Consider the following 26,179-nt stretch of genomic DNA (forward strand, 5'->3'; position numbering starts at 1 on the left):
CGTCCCCCAGAAAGACTGAACTGCTTCTCAATGAACGATTATCAAAACACACAACGACTACGAGCAGTGAACAAACCAAAAGCTCTGGGACACTTTGGGTTTGGTTTTTAATTTTATGGATTTTTATGTCTTTAATCTATTTTATCTAGTTTAACTTTATTTGTTTTTAAATAACCTTTATTCTGTTGGTCGTTCGACTATTTTCATTTCTCGTGTCCTTTGGTCTTTTTGGTACCTTTGCCTGCTCTCGTCCAATCACAGACTCTCTACAGTAACAGCGTTGGAAAGCAGAGAGTGTACCAGCTATTACAGCTCATCCTCTGGACACACACACACACACTCACACACTCTGAACCAGACTGAAGCAATTTCAATTTAATGGTATTTTCACAATGTGGCAGCTTCATTCCACCCAGGGTGTGTGTGTGTGTGTGTGTGTGTGTGTGTGTGTGTGTGTGTGTGTGTGTGTGTGTGTGTGTGTGTGTGTGTGTGTGTGTAATAGCCACCTGCATCCCAGAGATGGATGAGAGGAGCTAATTGAATCCATGTGTGGACTTGAAGAATGCTCTAGTCTCTGCTGGTGATGAAAGCACAGAGAAAAAGAGGGAGGCACAGTTAAATGTTTCTTTAATAAACTTGAAAGACGGAAAAAAGATTAAACTAAACATGAAGCTCGAAACACAAACATTTACATGAAACACTCTCAGCCTGACGTTCCCACAGCATCGTAGAGCTGTGGTTCCCCGTATACAGCTGACGATCCCAGTATATGGTTACCAGTAAAGAGTTAGCATTATCAGTCTAGAGCCAACATAAACTGGTCTTGTGCTAACCATTTGTAGTATATATCTATCTATTCCCAGTATGGTGCTGGTTACGACTGAACGATTTATCGTTTTCTGATCGAAACTGCGATTTCAGACAACGCGATCATGTGATCGGCAAAGCTGCGGGTTTTTGCAGTGCTCCTGACTGACCCAGGATCTGCTGTGTCCACTATTTTCCACATACCTGCCGTCTCCCTACCTGCCGAGCTCACCGATCAGAAGCGGCGTGCTGCTCGTGCACAGGTCAGGCTAACGCAATCAGTATCACCTGCTCCACCTGCTGCTTCATTAGTCAAATGGCTTCAGCTGGAGCACAAGCGGAGTTACGGCGTTTATCCGGATGATGAGAGCAGCCGAAGACACCGGGAGACAGGAGGACATGCTGACTGTTAACACGGTCACCGAAGACGGATTTAAAAACTTCCACTCGCTGGACACAAGATCTGTGATTCCCTCCCGCACCTGCTTCAGCCAGGTTTCCATCCCACAGCTGTCCGTGTGAGTGGAAAGAAAGAGCTTGTATTTCTAAAGCTGACAGTTCTTATGGTAGCATTTCAGTTTAGATGCAACATTCCCGATGAACAGTGTTAACCCCGGCCTAGAACAGCGTGTGTGTGTGTGTGTGTGTGTGGATTTTATTATAAGTGGATAAAGACACACAGCTGAGTTTAGTTTAGGACCGAGAATTCACACTGAATGTCAGGACCAAAACCGAGACGTGAGGTCCGAGGAGCTCTCTGCAGACCTCCACAATAAAACTGTGGTGAGGCACAGATCAGGGAGAGTATGAAAGCTGTGAGTGCTCCCAGGAGCACAGTGAAAACATGTTTTCTTTGTGTCATGGTGGGTTATTGAGTGTAGATTGTTGGGCAACAAGGGGAATTTTATCCACTGAAGATTAAATCTTCAACACGATAAAGTGAAGGCGTCTGAAGCCACATCGCTGCATCACCGTCAGCTCTCTCACTGAGGTTCTGGTCTCCCCCCCCCCCCCCCCCCCCCCCCTCTCTCTCTGTCTCTCTCTCTCTCTCTCTCCCTCTCTCTCTCTGTCTTTCTCTCCCTCTCTCTCTCTCTCTCAGGGATTTGAACTACAACAGCCTGGTTGAGTTTCCCACAGCCATCCGCTCGCTCACTCACCTCAAAGAGCTGTGAGTCCTGATCAGTTTTGATCATTGATTCCTGATTGGTTACACTCTCTCCCATTGTGTCGTACTGTGTGTTGGGTTAAACAGCTTTTGTCTTACAGACGTTCACATATGAAAAACTAGTCACTTTACTTTCAGGATGCGTGTGAATCTTCTTCTTAAAGCTTCTGGTTTTACCAGGTTTTGAAAGAAGTACAACCCCAAGCAGAGGAGGGTATCCCACAATGCAGTTCAACAACAGTAGATAAGAGTTAGAATAGAATAGAATAGAATATACTTTATTAATCCCTTTGGGAGGTCCCTTGGGGAAATTTGGGGTTAGGGTTAGAAAGGATCATCATAGTAAGGAAGCAAAGAACCACGTTTACCTGAAGGGAGGCCGTTTACCAGTGAGGATGAAAGGAGACTTGTTTGTTAGGAGGAAAGCTAATTTCTGCTCTGCTTCCTGTGTAGTGGTTTCCATAGTAACAACATCCAGTCCATCCCGGAGCACGCCTTCACTGGAAACCCATCACTGATCACCATGTAGGTCCCACTGACTCTGAAAAACAAATCCCACCTGAGAAAATGCTTTGAACTCACAACCCTGTTCTGCTGAGTGTGAATGTCTTTGTGCGTCTGTGTGTGTGTTTTCAGATTCTTCTATGACAATCCGATCCAGTCTGTTGGACGCTCCGCCTTTCAGAACCTACCAGAGCTTCGCACACTGTGAGACACACATATTCAACACACACACTAGTGATGTAGGAGAAGTAATGGACAGTAAATCAATAACTGTTTTTATGTAAAAATAATTTGAATGAAGGAAACTTTCAAATCCAAAGAGCTGACAGTTTTAAAACCAACAGCAGTCTCCTACCAAACACACACTGAACCACACTGTTATTCATTTGTAAATTAAGAATTAAAGATTATTTCTAAACATGTAAAAGAACTCGTATTTCAGAATCAGCAGAGTTTCTGAGAGTTTCTGAGCTCTGTTTCTCTCAGAGTGAACCTAAAGGTCAGTCCCACGTGCTGGTTAATTAGCTGATGTCCCATTAAATCAAACAAACTGAATGAAATATTTCTCTGTTTCCTGCACTTCAATCTGCTTCTTTCAGCTTTAACCAAACACAAACTCCTTCTGTCTCAGCTCTCTGAACGGAGCAGCAGATCTCACCGAGTTTCCAGATCTGACGGGAACCAAAAGTTTGGAGAGCCTGTAAGACACACACACACACACACACACACACACACACACACACACACACACACACACACACACACACACACACACACACACACACACACACACAGAGGAATGTTTCATATCTGAGTGTTTGCTGTTGTAGCCGCCATCAGTGTGTTGTATGTGTGTTTTCAGAGCTGAAGCTCAAATCAAACTGCTGTTATTAATACGCTGCAGTTATTATTTTTCTATCTGACAGAGTGTAACTTTATTTTTCTGCAGCTCGGGCTTGAAATTAAAACCCTCCTTTCTTTCTCCTTGTTGTGACCCAGTTTTCCATGTCATAATAAACACCTTCACTATGTTTATTTTCTTGTATTTTTCCATTTAAACTCATTTCTGAAAGCAGTGTGTGTTTAACAGTAACCTCACACTGAACCAGAAGGTGGAAATAAAGACTCTAACGAAACAAACCATCACACATTCTTCAACTCTCTGAGTTACCGTACGCTCCGACCCCACATCCTGTTCCAGCAGGACATCAAATGCAGTCACATTTGGCTGAACTGGTGCACGTCAGGCCCCTAGATCGTTCGTTCAGGAGTTTACAACAACATAGAGTGACACTAAAGAACCTCTGACGAAGTTTGGACACAAAGTATTACACGTGATGCACCTGAACACATCACAAGGGGCGGGGGGGCGGGGGGGGGGGGGGGGGGGGGGGGGGTTACCAGCGTAACTCCGGATGATAAGAGCAGCCAAACACACCGGGAGATAACGACTGCCATAAGACACTACACTGCCGAGGACATGCTGACTGTTGACTGTCATGAACAGATGTAACGTGTTTCTGTGTGTGTGTGTGTGTGTGTGTGTGTGTAGGACTATCACAGGAGCTCAGATCACCTCTCTGCCCAGTTCAGTGTGTGAGCAGTTTCCAAACCTGCAGCTGCTGTGAGTCCAAATACAAACTGCATCCTCAGACTGATGAGAACACAAAGCTCGGCTCAGGTTTAGAGCTTGATCAGGACCAGAGTCTGGGTTCTGTCCTCACTGAAAACTCTGCATCATCCACTTCATACATGTTTTTACACGATGTGTTCAGTGTGTTTTGGATTTCACAGTGACGACAACTGAAACTCTCTCCCTGCAGAGATCTCTCCTATAATCACATCCAGACTCTTCCCAGCTTCTCAGGATGTGAAAGTCTTCAGAAGATGTGAGTTTTACTTTTTAGATTCTGCTGTTAAATAATAATTTTACATTTAATTAAGTCACTGGCCTTTTTTTTAGGGGTCATGTGAAACTTTTCTGACGTGAAGCTTTTAACACACAGCTGTGTAACCTGCTTCAGTCACTGTAGCTGAACAGTTACCATGTCAACCAATCAAGTACAGCCAGCTGTGCATTATGGGAATAATTAGCACCATTGTTGTCCAATCAGAAAAAAAGATGTCTTTCCTTTAAAACCGACTGATAAACGTGATGTAATGGAAATACGAGGACTTGTGTGTGTTTCAGTGACCTGCACCACAACGAGATCGAGGAACTGCAGGAGAACACCTTCCATGGTCTGATGTCTCTGTGCTCTCTGTAAGCACACACACACACACACACACTCACACACACACACACACACGGGTCATTCCTCTGCGAACTTTATGACTCATTTTATTATCGCATTATAGAAGTAAGAGTCTTACACACACACACACTTTCTCTCAGTCTGGGATTAGAAACAAAGACCGGCTGTTACATGAGACCCCGTGGTGCTTTTGATTTAATCCACACTAACACATCAGCAGAGGATTAGATTGACTGAGCTGAACTCGCTGGCAGAGACGTGTGCGCTCAGGATGAGTGTCAGTCTGCGTTTTCAGTTGACGGCTGCTGGTTCGATCCTTCATGTCTCTGTCTCTGTCTCTGCAGTGATTTATCGTGGAACAGATTATCATCAGTGAAGCCAAACTCCTTCTCAGCTCTGCCCTCTCTGACCAAACTGTGAGTAACCAGACGAATTCACCAAAACAGCGTGTCACCACTGAAAAGCAGATCAAACTCGGGATGAACCACTTGAGTCTGGATCAGAGGCCACAAGCGTCCCAGGGTCACTTGGTTTTAGTTGATTTAGGGAATTTGTGCCATTAAAGTGAAACGTCCATGAAAGCTGGTCCTGCATTATTACCTGACTTTATGTGGTGCCCACTCTTTACCATACGCCATGTTAAAAGACCACTTCCACCAATCCACCAGACTTGTCTTAGTTTTGGTTTCAACCCTCTTGTGAATCAAAGCAGTGCAGTCAGACCTGCAGGAGGAGGGTTCAGGATCCATGTTCTGCCTCCGACATGATGTTAAACATGTGATGTGGATGTGTTTTAGACAAACCACTGAATGTTTTCTCTCTCTCCCTCTGCAGGGACCTGTCGTCCAATCAGCTGTCCTCTCTACCTCTGATTGGTCTGCAGAGTTTAACTCACCTGCGATTGGCTGGAAACGACCAGCTGATGGAGTTAATACCTCGAGAGGACCTGCCCCGCGTCAGGTAACACACACACACACACACTTCTGTCTGTACTGATGTAAACCTGCTCAGGTCAGAGCTGAGACTCATCACTTTAATGTAGAATCATTATTTCAGACTGAATGTGCTGACGCTCAGAGCCTGGAAAACAAAAGCTGTGTCGCTGCTCAAATACTCAGAGTCTGTGTATAAACAAAGTAAAGTGTTTTTTTTGCATTTGGACACATTCCAGTTAATCCATGGCTCACGTACCATAACTGAAACATGAAACACCAAACGCTGTGACGCTGGACCTCCAACATGGCTGCTGGAGGAGGGGTGACATCACTGACAGCCCTGTTATCCCGCTCAGAGTTTAAACTGCAGCCGAAACAGACCTCACAGGTTCACGCCGGGTTTTCGACCTCAGTGATTATAGCAGTGACACACCGTTCTCACTTATTGTTAGTTCACAGCGGCGGTTCAGACACCTTCCTCCATGAAAAGCCAGAGTAGACCCTCCATCTCCTTTCACCCAGGGGGTAAATCTCTAAATCACACCAGTAATCCAAACACTGCCGGTGTGATTTAGTGGAATTTCCCTTTAACTAGAAAAGGTTTGAATTTACAGCCACACTATTTAGATCACACACACACACACACACACATACAGACACACACACATACACACATACAGACACACACACATAGACAGAGTCCTCAGGTCTAATCTGTCTCAGTTATGTGTATTTGAAAGCATTTAAAGGGACATTCCACCAAACAGCAGGTGTAATACGGATGATTCGTCTGAGAGTGTTTGGACATCCCTGAAGACGTGTGTGTGTGTGTGTTCAGGGTGATGGAGCTTCCTTACGCCTTCCAGTGCTGTGCCTTCGTCTCCTGTGAGAGGAGAGGAGGGGGAGGAGGAGGTTTGTCCTGGGAGAGGGAGGAGGCAGCAGGCTTTACCGGGAGGGACACGTCCATCCTCTCCAGCCAAGGTGTGACACCAGACATCCCATCACACGTCAACACGATTACAGCTGCGCTCAGACTGAAAACAGCAGTAAAAAGGTACAGTCTGTCCATTTTAAAGACATTCCACCTGGAACACACAACATTTAACTGGCCAAAGCAGCGTGTTTCCAGATGACGTGAACAAGAATGGGCTGAGTAAATATGTTCAGGTGTGTGTGTGTGTGTGTGTGTGTGTGTGTGTGTGTGTGTGTGTGTGTGTGTGTGTGTGTGTGTGTGTGTGTGTGTGTGTGTGTGTGTGTGTGTGTGTTTGTGTGTGTGTGTTTGTGTGTGTGTGTGTTTTTGACCATCACCATCCATAGGCCAGAGTGAAACATTAGCCACTGTCTCTGTAGCTGAACAACTGTCCTGCCACTGTGTCTCTGCAGTAGATCAGGACTGGGAGGATTTTCTGATGGAGTTTGAAGACGAACAAAAACCTCAGCAGTCGGTCCACTGCAGCCCTGCACCAGGTAACACGCACACACACGTGCGCACACAGACACACAAAATGAAAAAAAATCACTTGTTTTGGAATTTCATTTGATTGTCTTAGTTGTAGAGAACTGATTTTGTTATATCTTGATTCTCCAATCAAGTCTTCAGACTTTGTGTAGGAAACGATCCATGTTACAGATATATGAATTAATTCGCCGCAGATTTATTCATTGATGACGAAGTAAACTGATGTTTGCTTCAATCGTCCTTCAGGACCATTTCGTCCCTGCCTCCATCTGCTCGGCAGCTGGCTGATTCGTGGGGGGGTGTGGCTCATCGCAGCGCTCTCATTGGTCAGCAACAGCCTCGTCGTGCTGTCCATCTTCTTTTCCCCCACCGCCTCGGTCACGCCCCCCAAACTTCTGATTGGCCTGCTGGCCCTGGTGAACGGCCTGATGGGAGTGTGGTGTGGCTGGTTGGCGGCGGTGGACGCCTGGACATTTGGGAGCTTCTGGAGGTACGAAACCAAGTCAGAGACACTGGGTCTTGGGGGACTGGGACAAAGACTTAAATCAGATGGTGAATATCAGAACTGCTAATCCGGTGTTGCAGGTATGGGGCCAAGTGGGAGAGCAGCTTCCTGTGTCGACTCAGCAGCTTCCTGTGCATATTTGCATCGCAGACCGGACTCTTCCTGCTCACTGTCACAGCTCTGGAGCGATGTCTGGCCGCCGCCACACGACACAACAAAACCGACGAGCACAGCGGTGAGGGACATGGACGCCATCGTGTGGTTCCCAGTATAATTTATTATTTATAATCACTCCCAGAAATGTGATTCTGATTTTACTCCTCTGTCTTCAGGTCGCTCCTCATCTCCGCTCTCCATCCGTCTCTCCATCTTTCTGTGTTTCCTGTTGGGTTTGGCCGTCACGCTGCCCCCCCTGGTGTCCGGACATGGTAGTACCTCCCTCTGTTTGCCGCTGCCTTCCTCCTCCTCCTCCTCCTCCCTGGCCTTCTCCGTGTCCCTGGTGCTCCTCGACTCGCTGTGTTTCCTCCTCATGACGCTTGCCTACACTCGCCTCTACTGTCGGGCCAACAAAGCTCCTCCTGCCTCAGAAGAGGAGGCGGCACTGACTCGACACGTAGCCTGGCTGCTCTTCTCAGACTGCCTCCTCTACCTCCCTGTGGCCTTCCTCTCCTTCTCCTCCCTGCTGCGCCTCCCTGCCGCCGGGCCTGAGGTGGCGAAGGGGGTGCTGCTGCTCCTGGCGCCGCTGCCAGCCTGCGTCAACCCACTGCTCTACCTCCTCTTCAACCCGCTCGCCAGGGAGGAGCTGGCAGCGCTGGCCAAACGCACCTGCTGGTCTGTGGTGGTACCAAGACTAATCAGAGGAGGAGGAGGAAGGTCGATGCCTGGAGAGACGGATTCAACGTATGACGAGGATGCAGAGAAGCAGTCATGTGACTCGACTCAGGCGCTGGTGGCAGTCGGAGGCTCTAAGGAGGAGGAGGAGGAGGAAGAGAGAGGAAGGATAACGAGCAAGACGCAACATTCAGTGGCGTTTGTTGTTCCACATCACTAGACTGACACACACACACACACACTCACTCACACAGGGTTTGACGTTCTCACCTGCCAAATGCCAAATATCCCAGCTGGCCACCGTACACAACCTTCAGATGATTCCCAATCAAATCTAATTTAAAATGTAATAATCACAGTTCTGCTCCTTCACTCTAGCGCCACCCTCAGGATAAACTTGCTCAGAGTTTCTAAATCTTTAGTGTGTTTGTTCTGTCCAACAGTTCATTATTGTGGACACTGCAGCCTGTAGGGGGCCTTTGTAGGACTTTGGCAGGTGAGACACAGACCTAATTTTAAGACACTACAAAGACACTGATACACAAAAACACACACACAGAGTTACAGATACACAGGTGGACTGATATGACTGCGTGGCAGCAAATGTAGCAGAGGACGGTGAAAGAAAACCACCTGACTCCAGCTCTCTCACCTGTCTCTCATATTGTCGTTTTTGTCTTTCTACCAACTTTTTTTTTTTTTTTTTTTTTTTTTTTAAGAAAAATCCATCAAAAACTAAATGATGGATCAAAACAAAGAAAGAAGAACTTTGCTCCATCCTGGACTTCACAATTTGCTGACCTCTGATTGGTTGATCCTGGGTCACGTGCCAGAGATGACATACGCGCAGGCACACACACACACACACAATGTGGAGTGTGAATTCAGCAGCTTTTATTTTGAAATATGTCCTGATTTACAGCATTGTGTTACCAAATGTTCTAGCAAATGCTGTTGACCATTTTCTTTGTGTGTGTGTGTGTGTGTGTGTGTGTGTGTGTGTGTGTGTGTGTGTGTGTGTGTGTGTGTGTGTGTGTGTGTGTGTGTGTGTGTGTCTCTCTCTCTCTCTCTCTCTCTCTCTCTCTCTCTCTCTCTCTCTCTCTCTCTCTCTCTCTCTCTCCACAGTTAATGTGTTTCTGCAAGTGTGTGTGAAAACTACAGGAGCTGTGTGAGTTTTGCCACAGAGTCGATCCCCAAACTGAAAACAGGAACCAGAAGACAAACAGGATTAAAGAGCCACTGAAGCTCACAATAAAAACAGAACTCTCTGTAACATTCAAAACATGAAAGTTCGTCTCACCTCAGCAGTGTTCGTGGTGACATTTCTAAAATTTGGCTTTTTACTTTTTTTTTTTTTATTGTCCGCAAACTCAGAGACCCAACCAACACTGTGTAATATCAGTGGAGCTTTGCTGTTTGTCTTACCACAACATCCTGTTTCAAATGGAAATACTTTATATTAATGAAGTAAAAATGTCTTTAACTGAACAGTGAATTAAAAAAAGATTCACGCAGAAATAATTTAAAGATCAGATCATGTATCTGCTCTTCTGTCAGAACATCTGGTTTTACACTAATTCACTCGTCCCTTTGTGAGTGTATGTATCATGTGTTTATGCATATTGTTGTAAATACAGGCTGCTGTGACAATCTTCAATGTTCCTGTTATGTAGACTGTGAGAAATATGTTTGCTGAAATAATGTTTATAATGTTTGTATATAAAGTATGATAACAGCCCAGAAAGGAACAAACTGTAAAAACTGAAAGTTTTACCAACCAAACATCCTGTGAAAATCACAGCCCGGTGTCAGCTTAAAAAAAAGTCTTAGCTTTCAGCTACATCTCACGGTCTTCATCAGCAGGTGGAGTTTACTCACTGACACGTGACCAAACATCCTGTGGGACCCTCACATGTAGTGACAACAGCTGAGCCGTTATGGCAACGGAGCAGAAACTGAGGAGGACCAGAGATTTGGTTGAAAGTTAATTTAGGATATTAAGGTTTTTTGTTTTTTTCTTCTTTTTTTTATTTTAACCAATGTGGTTTTAAAAAAACAAATTTGTGAATTTGTATTTGTAAAAGTACATTTACTGTGTTGTGGTTTAATTTCTAACATTGAGACTATCAAAATGATCACGTTGACTATTGAAATCTGTGGGCGGGGTCTTGTTTCCACGCTCCGCCCACACCTGCAGCCATGGCAACAGAAAAAACCATTAACCGTTTAACTGCCGCACTTTCTGTGACCAGCACTTCACATCATCGTCCGTCTGTTCTGTCTGTTGTAAACTTCTGTAAATTATCTGAGAGTTTTGAGTCATTTTAGTTTGTAAAATCCAGATTGAAGTTTTAGTTTGCGGCACATATAAAACCACAGCGTGGCTGTAGCTGAGCTCATTTGTCTGTCGTTTATTTTCGCAGATTTTCTCTCTGTGGTGAGAAGATCTGAAATCACACCTCTGACAGTTTGTGTTGTGATTCATCATCATCATCACTCGTCAGTTTGAGCCTGAATCCACTGCTGTGACTGTGACCTAAAAAAGGTTTTGAATTTAAACAATTACACAATGATCCGCAGCAGCATTACGAGCTGAGCGGTTTGTGTTGTCGACGGCTGAGTCACGGACTCATCGTTCCACATCAGCGGGGATTTAAAATACGTATGTCTTCGGATGAACATCGGTAAGTGAAGGCATCACGACCTCGGCTTCCGTTTAACAGGTCAGACAGTTTGGCACAGGAGGGTTTTATTATCCGTCTCTAATTGGCTGAAACGCACCTTAAGTATTTAAGCCCCGCCCACTGAGCAACAGAAAACATGCCCTCCAGAGAGCAGCTGGTTAGCTTAGCTTAGAAACAGTGAACATGACTCTGTGCAGATTAAAAAATCCACCAACAAGCTCGTCTCATTGGACAGAAAGTGTCAGCGTCTCTCCACTGCAAAGGACGAGTGATTCTGACACTAACGTGTTCTAAGTTGTTCACTACACTGACTAATTAACTGCCCAGTGCAGGTGACGGCCCACCTGTACCGACAGCGATTAGAAAGCAGCTTCAGGTGTTGCAGGGTTCAGGTCTCTGTCTGTGGAAGTTCACCATGAAGGGTTCCTGTTGTTTCTTCAGCACGACGAACTTTAAAGTTTCCTTCCTGGGTGAGTCAGCCATCACCGAGGAGGAAGTCAGCTCAGCCACGTTCTAATAACGCAGCGTTGATTTTTATTCTCTGAAGACTCAGAGCTGTTTTATAGAAACTTGCTCGTTGAGCTTTTTGTAGCAGCGTGAGGTGAGTCACACCAAATTTATTCTAACGCAATTGCACAATTACCCAGAACAAACCACCCGCAACCGGAGCGGTGACTCATTCTTCACTGATGCTCGGGCGAATTTATTTAATGTTACGACCATTTAATTTTATGTTTAAGCACTAATCACGTGAGCAATATATCCAGCGTTTGCTTTTTTTTAACTACACATCAGAAATTAAAAATTCAAGTAAAGGTCAATAATCTGAGCTGCTGGGAAAATTTCTGTTTCACAGGAAACACAATAGTGAGCAGGTACGTTCGCCCACCATCCAGCCCGACCACCTCCCAGCGGCTCTGCCGCCGCTTCATTCAAAGAAGCATGTCGCCTCTGAACCACCTGAGCACCTGGTCTGAGCCGTTAGACTGACCTGACTCACTCAGGTGCAGCTGATGATCCAATCACAGGAGCTCAGTGGGTCAGCTGCCGGAGTGAAAGTGAAGCGATGCTGAAAGACAAAAACCAACAGAGCGATGTGGGTTCTGGGTTCTCCACTAACCTTCTCCACACTTTATCATGACAGGTTTCATATCGAGCACAGGTTGTATCACCGTTGGGATGAGGCTCTGACATGCAGCTGGTTGGCACGGTAACGCTGTTTTTGCTGTAATCTGGGATCCAAGTCACTGATAAGACACTCAGCAATGATAACAAAGACAATGGTGTGTGTGTGTGTGAAAGTGAGTGTGAGTGTGTGTGTGTGTGTGTGTGATAGTGATAAGAGCAGACAGAAGAGTTATTGTGAAACAATTTTTATGTTTCTGTGACAGAAGCTGCTGCCGTATGCCTGAACCTCCAAATACACCTAGGGGCAATTTCTCGCTGAGGTCTCAGCAAATCAGCAACAGCTTCACAAACCGATTGACTGGCAGAACTCTCTTTTTCTTATGTTTTTTTTTTCTTTTTAGAAAATTGTCAGTAGCTTTATGGGCTTGTAAAATGAAGTATTGCTGCATGTTTCCCAAAAGAAAAATCTACAAGCTGTTTCAAAGCTTTCTACACACTGCCAGGAATGAAATTCTGCTGGAGAAACATTACATTTATTTATTGTTGTTTTGGAATACAAGTGGACAGAGAGACTCAGAGCAGCTGGTGAACATAGTGGAGCATTTAGCAGCTAAAGAGCCACTCAGGAGCTGGTAGAGACCAAACTCAGAGCTAAAAGAGAGGGAGTGCTGGACTGAGAGTCCTCAGGTGGACTCAGACACGTCTGCAGATGAAGGATCATGTTGATCTGTAACTGCTGGATGTGGAAACAAGCAACACTTCTGTTACCAAAGTGTAATTAATTTAACTGCTTCCTGCTTTCATGTCTGTAAACTGTATGTATGTTCAGGCTTCATGTGGGTCGACGAGTCGGGCCCCAAATCACCCGTGAGGTGCAGATGAGGACATATTGGATGAACAGAAGATGGGAGTCCTGTCCTGTAGCACCATCTACTGGACAGACAGAGACTCACAGTCGCTAATTAGGAATTAATTGATTTTGTCACTGATGTTCAGTATAAGATTTTTTTATTGGATTAGAACAGATTCCTTTAACCTGAACCTGCTACGTCTTTAACTGAAGGCTGTACTGCCACCTGCTGGCTGAGAACTGAAGGACATAATTCACACCAAGAAAAAGGCAAAATGTTTTATGCAATTTTAACAACGGAGACTGATAGATTTAAATTTCACCTCAGAGGTAAAATAATAAGAAAAGTATAAGTGTGTGTGTGTGTCCACTTCCTGTAAGATGACTGCCTGGTTTATGGCTTCATCCCACACACAGAGACAGGTGTGTTATTGTGCCTGCGTCAGGTGTGTGAATGTCTTTTACCTTTTCCTGTTCAAAGGTCAAAGTCCAGCTGACAGACAGAGACGATCCACAGACGTCACAAACAAGAAGAGGGAAATTAATCTAAGAGGAAATATTTCTTTATGCGGAAACAGCTCAAAACAAAGAGGAGTACACACCTGGAGAAACTCTGTCAGAATCTGAAGTCTGACTCTAGACCCTCCCTCACAGATGGATTGTACCTGAGGACGAGCGTAAATCGCACAGATCTCCGCTGACCGAGCGACCGGAGGCCATCTTGGAGAGAGACACAGGTGAGTTTGAACAAAAATGTCTGCTGCTGTTTGTGTGGAGCAGGTCTGAGCTGCCGTTTCTTCACAGATCAGATCCCGAGTGACAGAAACAAAGAGCTTATTCCATCAGACGTGTTTTAGTTTCAAGGTGAATAATGAAGAAACACTGAAGGAAAGCAGGAGATAAACAAAAGTTACGACTTTAAAAAAAAAAATAAAAAATCCGCAGATTTTTACTTTCGTCAAAATGAATCTTGACTGAACTGAGTTTAATGACTGAAGGATGATTAATATGTGATCAGCATCCTGGATATCTACACACAGAGATCAATGATCCCCGTATCCTCAGGATTAATATGTAAATGTGTTTTATCTGATGTTCCTCTGTGAGCTGATGTCTCAGAGCACAGGTAGAAATGCAGCTGTTTCACTTTCAGGCTCCTGTCGTGACTCATTGGGTCGTTTGAGTAGAACAGGTGTTTTCACCTGTGGAGTCAGTGAATCCTCTTTTCTTTAACTTAGTGTAAAAGTGTTTTTCAAGTTAATTCAGTGTAATTTGACTTGAAGTGATGCATGAATGAATGAATGAACTGCTGATGGTTCATTCAACCTCTCTAAAGTTTTTGAAAGAAATAAGCATGTTGACATATTTCCCAGCATGCATTGTTTGAGAGCTAAAAATGTTTTTTTCTTTGTGGTTTAAAGAAAACAGACGTGATGTTTAATACATGTGAGGATGAGTCCTGTTCCTGTCCGTGATAATAAAAACAGTGTGAACCACGATGAAGGCTGAAGTTGAATAAAGCCACAGGGAGCAGCCTCATGTCGCCTTTGTACTGACTCTGGTTCAGTAAGTGGGAGGATTTAACCTTGAACTCTGCATCAGTATCAGACCTGACGTTGTTTCAGCATCATAAACCCGTTTCCTTTGTCCATTTCACCTACAGTCCCATCATGCAGCAGTGGGACAGTGTCAGTAAAGACAATTGGTCAATTTTAACATTTGTTGTGAAGAAAAACGTAACTTTATGCTGAAGAAAGAATCTGTGACTTTTCTCTTTTTATTGTTTTATGTTTCTTTCCTGTTCAGGCAACAAAAAAAAAGAGCTGAAAGAAAAGTTCTGTGACTTTACTGTAACACCTTCCAGCTGTGGACGCATCCAAACACTGTCCAAAATGGTTAAATGGCTAATGGCTACCAATATTGTAATTAAATTGTCTCTACATTTACTAATGAATTCATTCATTTTTGCATTCGTTCCATCAGCGTCTGTCCCCAGCCCTGCAGCTGCTGCTCCGGCCGGGCCCCCCTCCTGATTCCTCCCTGCTCCCCAGCATCAGTGCCCCCTGCTGGGCAGCATGGAGCCTGGAGTCAGCCGGCTGCCCGTCCAGGTGCTGGGAGAGAACGAGGCACTGCAGCAGTTCTTCAGCGGTGAGCTGTCACGTGTCTTCAGTTCATGTTAAAGATTCTGTTTAAAATATGAGATTTGTCAGAACTTTATAAAACCTGAGAGGTTCAGGACGTGGATGAGCAGCGCTGCCTTCTCTCCCACAACAGCTCAGAAGTTCCTCACATTTATGTTATGATGTATATTCACTGAAGGAATTAGCACCTGGACAGAGGAGTTCTGCTGTAGGCTTAGAAACATGCAAGTGGAAATCCTTGCAGACATTTTGGGTGAAGGCGTCTGAGTACTTTCTAAAACTGCTCCATTTGAGTCCAGTGGACATCGTCAATGTAACTGGCAGATTCAAATGAAGTATTTAAAATGTGTGTGTTTGTGTGTGTGCAGGTCAGGATGTGAGTGGTGTGTTGGACAGCTCTGTCGCCGTGGATACGAGCATCCTGGAGCAGTACCTCAGCAACGACATGGACCCCAACAGCTTGTAAGAGTCTCTGTCTCTCACATCACACATCACGTTTTAACGTTTGACTTAATGTTTGCATATTTATTTACTTCCTGTCAAAGAGCCTTCAAAATCCAAACAGAGATTGTTGCAGCAGGTAAATCAGGAGTGGAATTAAACAAGTTTCACAGCATTAAAAATGAGTTAGAGCACGTAATAAAAGAACTAGTAGAAAGAGTGGTAGCAGTAATGAGGGAAATTTTACGGTGTTATCTTCATTCTTGGACACACACACTGTTATATAACACATGTAAAAACAGCATTGACCCAGTTGGTTATCAGCTGACTGAAGGTTGTAAATACAGAGCACAGAAAGCTGTCTGCAGAACCAGGAGAACCTTTTACAACAATTATTGTTTTATTAACATTTAAACACACTCTTCCCCATAAACAGCTGCACAAAAAGAACCAGCACAAACTATGGTAATCAGCAGAAAGCAGGCAGGAACCTGCAAGAAACAAAAACATGGCACACATTTATAGGAAAAGTCTTCTGCTCATGGCTCAGTGAGGAATGAAGATTTATTTATTCATTTCTAATAATTATATCAAAGGTTAATTAGATTATTCAATCAGTCACATTCAGAGTGTGAGTTGGCAGGTTGAAGGGACAGACCATGGACTTCACACTGTCCAGTCTGTGCATCATATCGTTTGTTCCTTTGCTTTTTTTTTCCCAGCATGCTCCCTGAGTCTCCTCCTGACTCGAGCTCGGAGGCCTGTTCACCTGCACAGATACCAGGTACCGTCCACATCATCTTTTCTTCAGACAGGATTATTCTTCTTCCTTGGTGATATTTAGCTGAAAAACTCAATCAGAGATCTGGACTGCAACGAAACTGTCGATGGTGCTGATAGAATAAGAAAATTCTTATATCTAAAGGCTGTTGTTCACTTTGCTAATAGTGTGAAACTGTCCGCTAATATACTTTTCTAATTGGCAGACCTCCATTACGAGCCGCCCTATTGGTCCAACCATCAGACGGCTCAAGGTGTTTTCCCACCCAGCACCCAGTCTGCCGCCTCTTCCTCCTGTCGCTTTAGGGATCGAGGCTCCGCCCTTGCCCACCCTGACCTGCTGACCCATGATCAGCTCCGCAGTTTGGGCCTCACAAACACTTACATCAAGTCCGGGACACGGCCCGTCCCACCTGCTGAGCCTGCCTCCCTGCACCAGCAGACACACCACTCACCTGAACACATTCACTACCTGAGTCCAGAGACCTGCTCACAGGCTAACACTCCCCCCACGCCTCCTTCTCCGCACCTACCTCCCTCCAACAGCTACGCTGCCCCCTGCGCTGGTCCGGGTATGGTCCCACATTCAACCATACCCCCTTCAACCTGTTTAGTGGGCCCTGCCTCCACACTACACACCTGGTAATGATCACATTTCTGCTTATGAATCACATTTATACCTGAGACAATGAGGTTGATGAGATTGATGAGCAGATGAGCAAAGACTCATTCAGTCATTAATCCTTTTATCCTTTTGTGCTTCAGCTCACCAGAGAGTAAAAAGAGGAGGAGATCAGAGTGTGAGGAACCGTCGGCAGGAATCGACGCCTCCTCCGGCACTGATGGTGACAGGACTTGTGGTGGCAGTGTAGGGAACAGCTTAGGTGGTAGTGGATTAAATTTGGGATCCTACCAGCTTCTGACCTGGGAACACTATAGGCCGGGAGAGTGGAGCACTTTGTACGACAGCAACTACCAGACGCTGTGAGTAAAGAAAGCAGCTGAAATCTGGGTGGTAGCTGTTGAGATGTCTGGATAAAAAGCGTTGGATAGACCAACCGATGCTACCATCTCAGCAAGAACAGGTTGTGCTTTGTTTCCAGGTCTCCTCCTGCCTATCACGTCGACACAGACAAAGGCTTCAACTACTCTGCAGCTGACGAGGCTTTCATCTGCCAGAAGAAGAACCACTTTCAGGTCACCATTCACATCGGTGTGGCCGCAGAGCCGCAGTTCGTCAGAACACCCGGCGGGACACAGGAGGTCGACCACTTCCAAATAAAAGTGTTTGGGATCAAGGTGCGTTCAGGACTCTCGAACCTTTTTGTCTAGATTCGGTGAATGACCAGAAACATATGACGAAATCTGCACCTGCTTTATTAAAAACATTGATAAGACACTGATGAATAAAATGTGTCTAACCATTCAATTTGCCTTTAAGCTACAAGCAAAGACTTATAAAACATCTTAAAGTGTAAAATTCCCCCAAATCGTGATGTTCACCTGTGCCAGTTGTGTGATACCTTTGGCTTCTTCTTCTTCTGTGTTTACAGCTGGAAGCTCCGAGCCACCAGGTGACCATCGAACAGTCTCAGCCCGACCGCAGCAAGAAGCCCTTCCACCCTGTCAGGTGGGTAACGTGAAGAGTCCCTGTGTGCACCAGCAAACAGCTGCAGTAGCCATATACATTCAAACTTGACCTGGTGCCCAGTTCAGTTTCTGAGAAGCACAGTTACAGTTTGTTCTCCCCACAAGGGGCAGCAGTGAGCCCATTCAGGCAGGACTCAAACATACAAAGGTCACAGTCAGTCATCTGGACTCAGCAGCAGCTTTTCTGATAAACAACATTTATTTCTGTGCATGGCACATTTTATTAAAGTTGTAAAAATACAAAAAATTTTGACTAATATTTAAAACAATGGTTATTTATGAACATCCAGGGTCAGCCTTCCCGCTGGAAAGATCACAAAGGTAACACTCGGCCGGCTGCACTTCAGCGAGACCACGGCCAATAACATGAGGAAGAAAGGAAAACCCAACCCTGACCAGAGGTACGAGGGTTTGTGTCAGAGTACAAATGAATTAGCTGCAGTCAGAGAGGAGCTGCATGCGAACTGTGTGTGTGTGTGTGTGTGTGTGTGTGTGTGTGTGTGTGTGTGTGTGTGTGTGTGCGTGCAGGTACTTTCAGATGGTGGTCGGTCTGTATGCTGCAGTGGGAGAGGACTCTTTCCTCCTGAACGCTCTGGTGTCAGAGAGAATCATCGTCAGGGTAACAAAACCAACTTTCAACCAATAATCAATAAATCAATAAGTCAGTGATGCTCATATCAAAGATAAATCTCTGAGCCTAAGAGTCGTCGTCTCCCTCCTGCAGGCTTCTAACCCTGGTCAGTTTGAGACGGACGGGGACGTCCTGTGGCAGCGTGGGGCGGTGCAGGACGTGGTGGTGTGTCAGGGTCGGGTGGGCATCAACACCGACTCCCCTGATGAGGCGCTGGTCGTCTGTGGCAACGCCAAGGTGATGGGCGCCATCATGCAGCCGTCCGACCGCCGGGCCAAGCAAAACATACAGGAGGTAAGACAGTTGCATAACAGTAAGTAATAAGTTTTGTTGCTTGATTTCTTATTTCCACTAAAATTGGTACTTCGAGATGCAGAGGAAGATGAGTCAGCGCGAAGGTTTCTATCAGTGAATTTTACTCATTTCAAACTGTGAAATTCAGTTTGCTGATTCTTTGTTTGTCAGGTCGACTCTGAGCAGCAGCTGAAGAGAATCACTCAGATGAGAATAGTCGAGTTTGATTATAAACCAGAATTTGCCTCCACCATGGGAATGGACCACACCCACCAAACAGGTAACTGGTCACTAGAGCTGAACTATTTACTATTCTATTCCACATACCTGCCGTCTCCCTACCTGCCGAGCTCACCGATCAGAAGCGGCATGCTGCTCGTGCACAGGTCAGGCTAACGCAATCAGCATCACCTGCTCCACCTGCTGCTTCATTAGTCAAATGGCTTCAGCTGGACCACAAGCGGAGTTACGGCGTTTAATCCCCAAGAAAAACAGCACGTCGCTCATTTGGGACTATTTCGGCTTTGAGGCCGCAGACGTGCAGCAGAAACAGGTTCTGTGCAAAACCTGTCGCGCTGAAGCTGCAGCATCCAGCGGAAACACAACCAGTTTATACCGACACCTGAAAAATCAGCGCAGGTATTTGCATGACGGAAAAGTTCCGCTGTGTGTGAAGTGTGAAAATGATGCTCGGGCCCGAAGAAGCGAACAATTCCAGCATGTTTTACCAGCGTCACTCCGACTGACTGTTAACACGGTCACCGAAGACGGATTTAAAAACCTCCTCCACTCGCTGGACACAAGATCTGTGATTCACCTGCTTCAGCCAGGTTTCCATCCCACAGCTGCTGATATGTGGTCACGCACAGCGACCGAGCCGTCCTGTGTTGTTATTTCACCAGGTGACTGTGATGCTGTGTAAACTGTGTCATAATAAAAATGTTGATCTTCCAGGTGTAATTGCTCAGGAGGTGAAGGAGCTGCTGCCATCAGCAGTGAAGGAAGTCGGTGATGTCACCTGTTCTGATGGAGAGAAGATTCATAATTTCCTCATGGTGGACAAGGTACTTTTCCTCCTCCTCCTCCTCTTTTCTTCAGACTGTGCCATGTTTCTCTTTATTGGTCAACGTCAATTTAAGAATTGAATTCCTCCTCCTCCAGGAGCAGATCTTCATGGAGAACATTGGGGCGGTGCAGCAGCTGTCGAAGCTCACAGACAACCTGGAGACTCGGATCAAAGACCTGGAGGTCTGGAACCACCGACTGGCTAAACTGAAGAGCCTGACGGGCAGCCTGCGCTCCACAGGGTACCTGTCCTCATCGGCAGTGTCTCACTGCAGACAGAAAATCTGAGAGCTGAGAGGAATTTGTTTGTTTTGTCTTGAGGAACTATTCAAGTCCAGCACCATGGAAAACTACTGGTGAACTGTGTGTGTGTGTGTGTGTGTGTTACATAATAGTGGCATCGTTGTGTTATCAATACAAATCACAGTTCAAGGACGAGTGCGGTTTGAAGGCTACTGTGTGTGAACAAAGGACGGCGGCTTCATAGACCAGAATCCACTGTGCTAAAATAAAGATGAAGTTGTGAAGTGACCACAGTAACAGACACACTCCACTGCTGAGCTGTGGTTTCACCTGTGGACCTGTTGAAATGTATTGTGGGAAATGTAGGCAGTGGCTGACTGAGGCAGGTTGAAGGAGAACAGGTTCACTTCTTTACAACACAACAGCTGAACTGTCCTCAAGGCCACAGACTGTTTGAAAAGTGTTGTTAATGTCGTAAATAAAAGTTCTAATTCCTGTTTGTGCGTTTTCTCCAACAGGAAGCCCAGCACTGTGCTGTCGATGCCAAGTACCGACACATGTAAGACTGGGAAGGTTCAGAAGGAGGGGGGCTGGAGTCAGAAATACAGCCACTGTCTGCAGCATAAGGTCTTCAAGGCCAGCGTCTTCACCCTGCTGGCCACCATGGCTTTCTGGTGAGGCACAATGTCACTTACGGTTTTTACCTCAGAGGAATATTTTTGTAGTGGGAAATAAAATAAAAATATATGATGGTGTGTTTCCGCAGCATCATCTCTATCACCGCTCTTTACCTGCTGAATTTAAAGGAGGAAAACTTTGACGTCTTTCCAGGCAGCAGGTAAAAAACCAAGACTTTTTATTGTAGGATCAAACACCGCCTGGGCACCTTAAGTAAAACCAAACAACACTGAACAGCCTCTGAACATCCCCGAGCAAAAACAAACTACACCCCGGCAACTATTAACAGTCTCCTAGCAACACACGACAAACACCTTCACAGCCTCTGCCATTGGACAAACACACTTATTTTTTGTTTAGCATTCCCTCAGTGGTGTGTGTGGTGTTGTTGTGCTGATTGTTGTTTCTGTGTGTCAGTAACGGCAGCGTGCTTCCTGTGCAGACCACCACCTGGACCAGCACAGGTAAACTGCAGCCTCATGCAACTCACCGTGTTTTCACTGAGGATGTGAAGAAATGCTGATTCGTCCGTGCTCACGTTTACATGCAGCATGATATCATCTGAATAATGATTATTCAGCACTTCATGTGGATAATCAGGATAATGCAGAGTCCAAAGTAACATCAGATAAACACTGAGCATGTGAAAATAGCTACTGATTAATGATTGATTGATTAATTCATTTATCCACACACTGACTGATGCTAGCTTGTGCTCACTCTGTAAATGTTGGTCTTATAAAAAAATATCGTGAATCAAATGTTTAAATAAAAACTGTTTTTTACTACGGTAACTCCGACTTCTCTGTTCCAGTCCAGCCAACGAGTCCAGTGGGACCCTGGCCCCCAGATGTGAACTTCTGTGACCTGTTGTACTGCTATCAGGTGTACTGTTGCCCTTCACCAGCAGAGGGCAGCACTGACTTCAACGTCACCACCTCTGAACCAGCTGGAGCAGAAACGCCCGAAATGACACACAATACATACGTGAACACGATCACAGGTGTAGAGACAGTGAAGTGTGCTGTGTGTTCAGGCCTCACACATGAACACACACACGCCTGTTCACTCACTGGATGAACATCGCTGCCTGTACTAGCTGAAGCTGACGTGATGCTGATTTCTGGCTTCATGTTTTTCTGTTTTGCAGAAAGAAGAAAAACACTTTATCAGAAGCTGAAAAGTGCCAAAGACTGTGAGTGTCCAGTGTGCACATCTCTAACCCTGAACAACCAAACAGACACAGACACACACACTTTTCTTCACAGATCACAGTTGCAGTATACTCTCAGCAGGTAACTGACAGGCGCCACCCTGTGGCTTCAACTCCTGGAGCCAGTAAATGGAGAACACGTTGGGTTTTTCTGAATTTTTCAGTGAGAGCAGACGTGGCAGCATCGTAACAAACAGGACGAAATGTCAGAATCTAATGAGCATCTTTGACACACGGCAGACTTGATGTTAGCTCAGCAGTTTAATGTTATACTGATAAATCTGTCATTCTGTGTCTGTCTGTCTGTCTCTGTCTCTCTCTCTCTCAGGGACGAACACCACAATCCATTCTTTCACGATTAAAGAGAACCAGCAGGTGATTGACAGCAAATACTGTCTAAGAGACGAGTGTGGGTAAGTGCAGAAAGACAGAGGGAAACAGACCATAATTAACCATGTCACAATGATGTCGATGCAATGATTAGTGCAGATATTGTGTCTGGACTTGTTTGAAATTCGGGTGAAAAAAATGAGAATGGGGGAAACAGTCAAACATTGTAGGTATTTGTGATTTGATTTGGATAAATTGTGTTTTTATGATAAAGTGATTGTCTTCACTTTAACAAGCAGCTTGTGTGAATGTGATCACGGGACTAACGATCTCTCTGTGTCCTTCAGGCCAGGCAGATACGCCTACCGAGTTCCCATCAGCCAGTTTGTCCCAGTCAACATGAGAGTCACCCTGCTCATGAAGTAAGGACTGAGCGGCTGTAAAAATCAAACTGCTGACTCTCGAACCTAAAAACACACTGAGCTGATTCTCGTCCTCGTCCTCTCGTCCTCGTCGTGTCTTTGATTTGTGTGTAGTTCCACGGAGCTGCTGGTCGTCCACCTGTGCAGTTTTGATGAGTCGGCGACCTGCTCTGCTCTGCTGGATATAAACACTGTGACAGGCAGCAGATACCCGTCCAACACACAGGTAAATACTGATCCATGTGATCAGCTGATTGATTGGTTGGTAATTCAATCTGTGTGTTGGTCTGAGAGTCGCTGAGGTTCCGCTCCACTAACTCAGTTATTATTACAGTTAATAATGCAGGAAGTGTGGGGGGGACACACTGATGAATAATAGATGAGTGGCAGGGTTTCCCTCACATCAGGACGACAACATGCTAATCACAGCCACACTCACACTGGTCCAGGACATGGACACTGATCACACAGTGACCCACATGTTAACTAACTGTACAGGACACACAATGGAAGGGATCATAGTCAAAACACACATAGAATCTGTATTTTAAGGCAATCATGTGTTTTCCATGATATAATTTTGTCTGTCCCAGTTTCTGCTAAAAGTTCAGATCATGTTTCTATTTTACAAATATTTCTAAAAAATAATTCAGTGTTTAGTAAAAGTCAAATATTTTTCATCTCCAGCTTCTTCTTTGCTGATTTTCTTTCTTATCATTGTGAGCCAAATATTTTCAGGTTTTGAAGAATTGGTTTGTCAAAACATGAAATTTAATGAAGACATGTTGGACATTTTTGACATTTTACAGACCAAACAAATAGAGACAAACATTGAATCAGCAGATTGATAGATGCACTCATAAATGTGACAATTGTTCTGACTTTGTTTCCAGTTATTGATGGTTCAAGTTCTCCTTTTACAATATTTTGTTTTTATTGGAAATTAGGTCCCTTAACAAGCAGGCTGTGCTGCCAAATTCAAACCCACAGAGCTTTATTTTGAAATCTAGTGGAGCTTCCCTCAAAAATGTTTCCCAAAAAACAGAAAAATTTCAGACTGAAATTTGGTGAAATGGGTAAAATGATGCTCAAGACCTCAAAGATGTTTGTCTTGAATGGTTTGAATAAACATCTGACTTGAGTGAAGAGCTGAAGCAGAGACGGGGAAATGTGGATGATGAACTGTAAGACTGGTGTGTTTCTCTGTTTCTGCAGGGAGAACATGAATGGCCTCTTCACGTGGCTCGACTTTATCACAGCTCCTATCACTTCCGCTCCAGCGTGGCTGTAAGAAGCTGAGCATTATTTTTCTTTTCTTTTCTTTTCCGTCAGTGAGGGAAAGTTTCACCTGACTTCACTATTTCCTGCTCTCACAGATCCTCACAGATGAAGCTCTGTCTAAGAATCTTACTCATATGAGTTTACCTGTGTTTCTCCAGGGTCAAGCTGACTGCAGTACTGACCATCACTACGAGGGACTGCTCTACACTGACTACATCTTCCACTTCTACAGACGGTGCACAGACTCATAGACATTAAACTAAAAATACTAAATGTTAACATATTAAATGCAAATATATTAAATATTAGTTTTATCCTTATAAAGATGAAAATTAGAGACACTGAAGCAGACTGTCATCACCTCTGCTGTTAGGTTTTTTTATGTGGGGTTTTTTTTTTGTAATATAAATAATTTTTGCTCATTTATTAAACTGCGTTGAGCTGACAGAGGACAGAGACCAACACAGAGACATCACCACTGAACTGAGGAAAAGATTAGGTCAAGGTTTATCCCTCATGATTCCCTTCATCAACACCCAGTAGAAGATTTATCAAAGATTAATCTGCTGCACTTCAGATGCTGTTATTTACTAAACTGACAGTTATGTAGAGAAATCAGTAAATGAAGCTCTGACACTGATTCAGGATGTTTGTGTAATTCATTAGACTGAATGATTTGTTAGTCTTGGTTTTTAGTTATTAGTCCATTATTGTGGCATTTGTAGATTTTTCTGTGAAGTACTTCCTGTATCTCAGGTTTATGAAACAGGATTACATCTATGTGAAAACATCAATCTCTGAATTCCAAGAAAACTTTGAGATCTACATCAGATTTCTCTAAACAAAGCCTGAATTTTAATCTTGTAATTCAGACTTTCACACCATGTTTCTAAATCCTGAAATTTATCTCAGATTCTACCTAAAATTAAGTCTTTAAGAAAATCAAATCATAGACTGTTTTAGACGACCGTAATCACAGAACCAAAGTAAATGACAAGATAGAAAAACACAGCACATTCATGTTAAAAATAAAAAAGCCTTTAAACACTGGAGCAGTAATTTAAGAGCCGCTGCTGTAAACTCCAGCAGTAACAACAGTTTTCTGACTGAAGCAAAATGTTAAAGTTACTTGTTAAACACCGACACTGATAAAGTTTGAGTCATTTCTGAGTGTGAACCTGTTAAATTGAGTCTTTTCTATGTGACTGAATCCTGCTCTGCTTTATGTGTAATAACAGCTAATGAACAGCGAGGTCGTTTAATAAAATGTTTTTTAAAAAACGGCATCATTTCTCTGTGAAACATTTTCTGACCCAAACATTTTGACATAAAATGTGTTTTACTCAGTGATGAAGTTCAGTGGACCTGTCGCGAGTCCAACAGACATGGACTCAATTCAGACTCGAGCTGTAAATCTGTCGATTTAAGACTCAACAAATTCAAAAAACCAGCCAATCATGTGGAAGCAGGAAGGGAAAGAACGTCCATGGTGGAGCACACTTTGTTAAAACTTACTTCAAACTGTGGGAAACTTGATTAGCTGTATGTGAAGTGTCAGGCCACAGGTTCGGTGTCTTTAACGTGTGCTCTCCTTCAGGTGACTCAAACACACTGATGACTAATTCAGGTGGAGGAGGTGCAGCAGAAACACCAAACTAATCAGGTGTCTGAGACAAGCAGCAGAGAGGAAGGTAACAGTCCACAAACACACAGAGACACAGAGCAGGAGGACGGAGATGGACACTCAGCACAATGTGAGTATCTGCATGTTCTGTTGCCAGTTTCAACTCTCAGATTTATGAACTTCTGAATTCCATGTTCACAAGAACACACATCGAACTCTGTTCTGTCCTAAACTTTCATGTTATCATGTTATAGGCTGTAATG

The 26,179-nt window shown here is 44.5% G+C and overlaps 2 protein-coding genes across 2 annotated transcripts in view; both read left to right on the forward strand.

The window, feature by feature from the left end:
- Positions 1 to 9,442, forward strand: part of LOC121176316 (leucine-rich repeat-containing G-protein coupled receptor 5-like) — a 22,396-nt gene extending 12,954 nt beyond the window's left edge. The window contains exons 7-20 of the mRNA XM_041030363.1: positions 1,907 to 1,975; positions 2,426 to 2,497; positions 2,609 to 2,680; positions 3,108 to 3,176; positions 4,029 to 4,100; positions 4,300 to 4,365; positions 4,668 to 4,739; positions 5,076 to 5,147; positions 5,566 to 5,691; positions 6,505 to 6,647; positions 7,050 to 7,133; positions 7,372 to 7,615; positions 7,711 to 7,865; positions 7,963 to 9,442. Of these exons, the coding sequence (XP_040886297.1) occupies positions 1,907 to 1,975; positions 2,426 to 2,497; positions 2,609 to 2,680; positions 3,108 to 3,176; positions 4,029 to 4,100; positions 4,300 to 4,365; positions 4,668 to 4,739; positions 5,076 to 5,147; positions 5,566 to 5,691; positions 6,505 to 6,647; positions 7,050 to 7,133; positions 7,372 to 7,615; positions 7,711 to 7,865; positions 7,963 to 8,681 (2,035 nt within the window). The 3' untranslated portion in view covers positions 8,682 to 9,442. The remainder of the gene's footprint in view (positions 1 to 1,906; positions 1,976 to 2,425; positions 2,498 to 2,608; positions 2,681 to 3,107; positions 3,177 to 4,028; positions 4,101 to 4,299; positions 4,366 to 4,667; positions 4,740 to 5,075; positions 5,148 to 5,565; positions 5,692 to 6,504; positions 6,648 to 7,049; positions 7,134 to 7,371; positions 7,616 to 7,710; positions 7,866 to 7,962) is intronic.
- A 4,195-nt stretch (positions 9,443 to 13,637) lies between these two features.
- LOC121176201 (myelin regulatory factor-like protein) lies at positions 13,638 to 25,574 on the forward strand. The gene is made up of 24 exons (XM_041030211.1): positions 13,638 to 13,860; positions 15,107 to 15,271; positions 15,633 to 15,726; positions 16,428 to 16,489; positions 16,692 to 17,127; positions 17,251 to 17,469; positions 17,589 to 17,784; positions 18,039 to 18,115; positions 18,426 to 18,536; positions 18,664 to 18,754; positions 18,860 to 19,060; positions 19,232 to 19,340; positions 20,015 to 20,124; positions 20,222 to 20,367; positions 20,887 to 21,042; positions 21,135 to 21,206; positions 21,464 to 21,510; positions 21,861 to 22,049; positions 22,197 to 22,241; positions 22,588 to 22,672; positions 22,937 to 23,011; positions 23,126 to 23,237; positions 24,227 to 24,298; positions 24,451 to 25,574. The coding sequence occupies exons 2-24, from the start codon at positions 15,199 to 15,201 to the stop codon at positions 24,541 to 24,543; spliced, it is 2,871 nt and encodes a 956-aa protein (XP_040886145.1). The 5' UTR covers positions 13,638 to 13,860; positions 15,107 to 15,198; the 3' UTR covers positions 24,544 to 25,574.
- The last annotated feature ends 605 nt before the right edge of the window (positions 25,575 to 26,179 follow it).

Source organism: Toxotes jaculatrix, chromosome 22 (genome assembly GCF_017976425.1).
Source record: "Toxotes jaculatrix isolate fToxJac2 chromosome 22, fToxJac2.pri, whole genome shotgun sequence".
Lineage (NCBI taxonomy): Eukaryota > Metazoa > Chordata > Actinopteri > Toxotidae > Toxotes > Toxotes jaculatrix.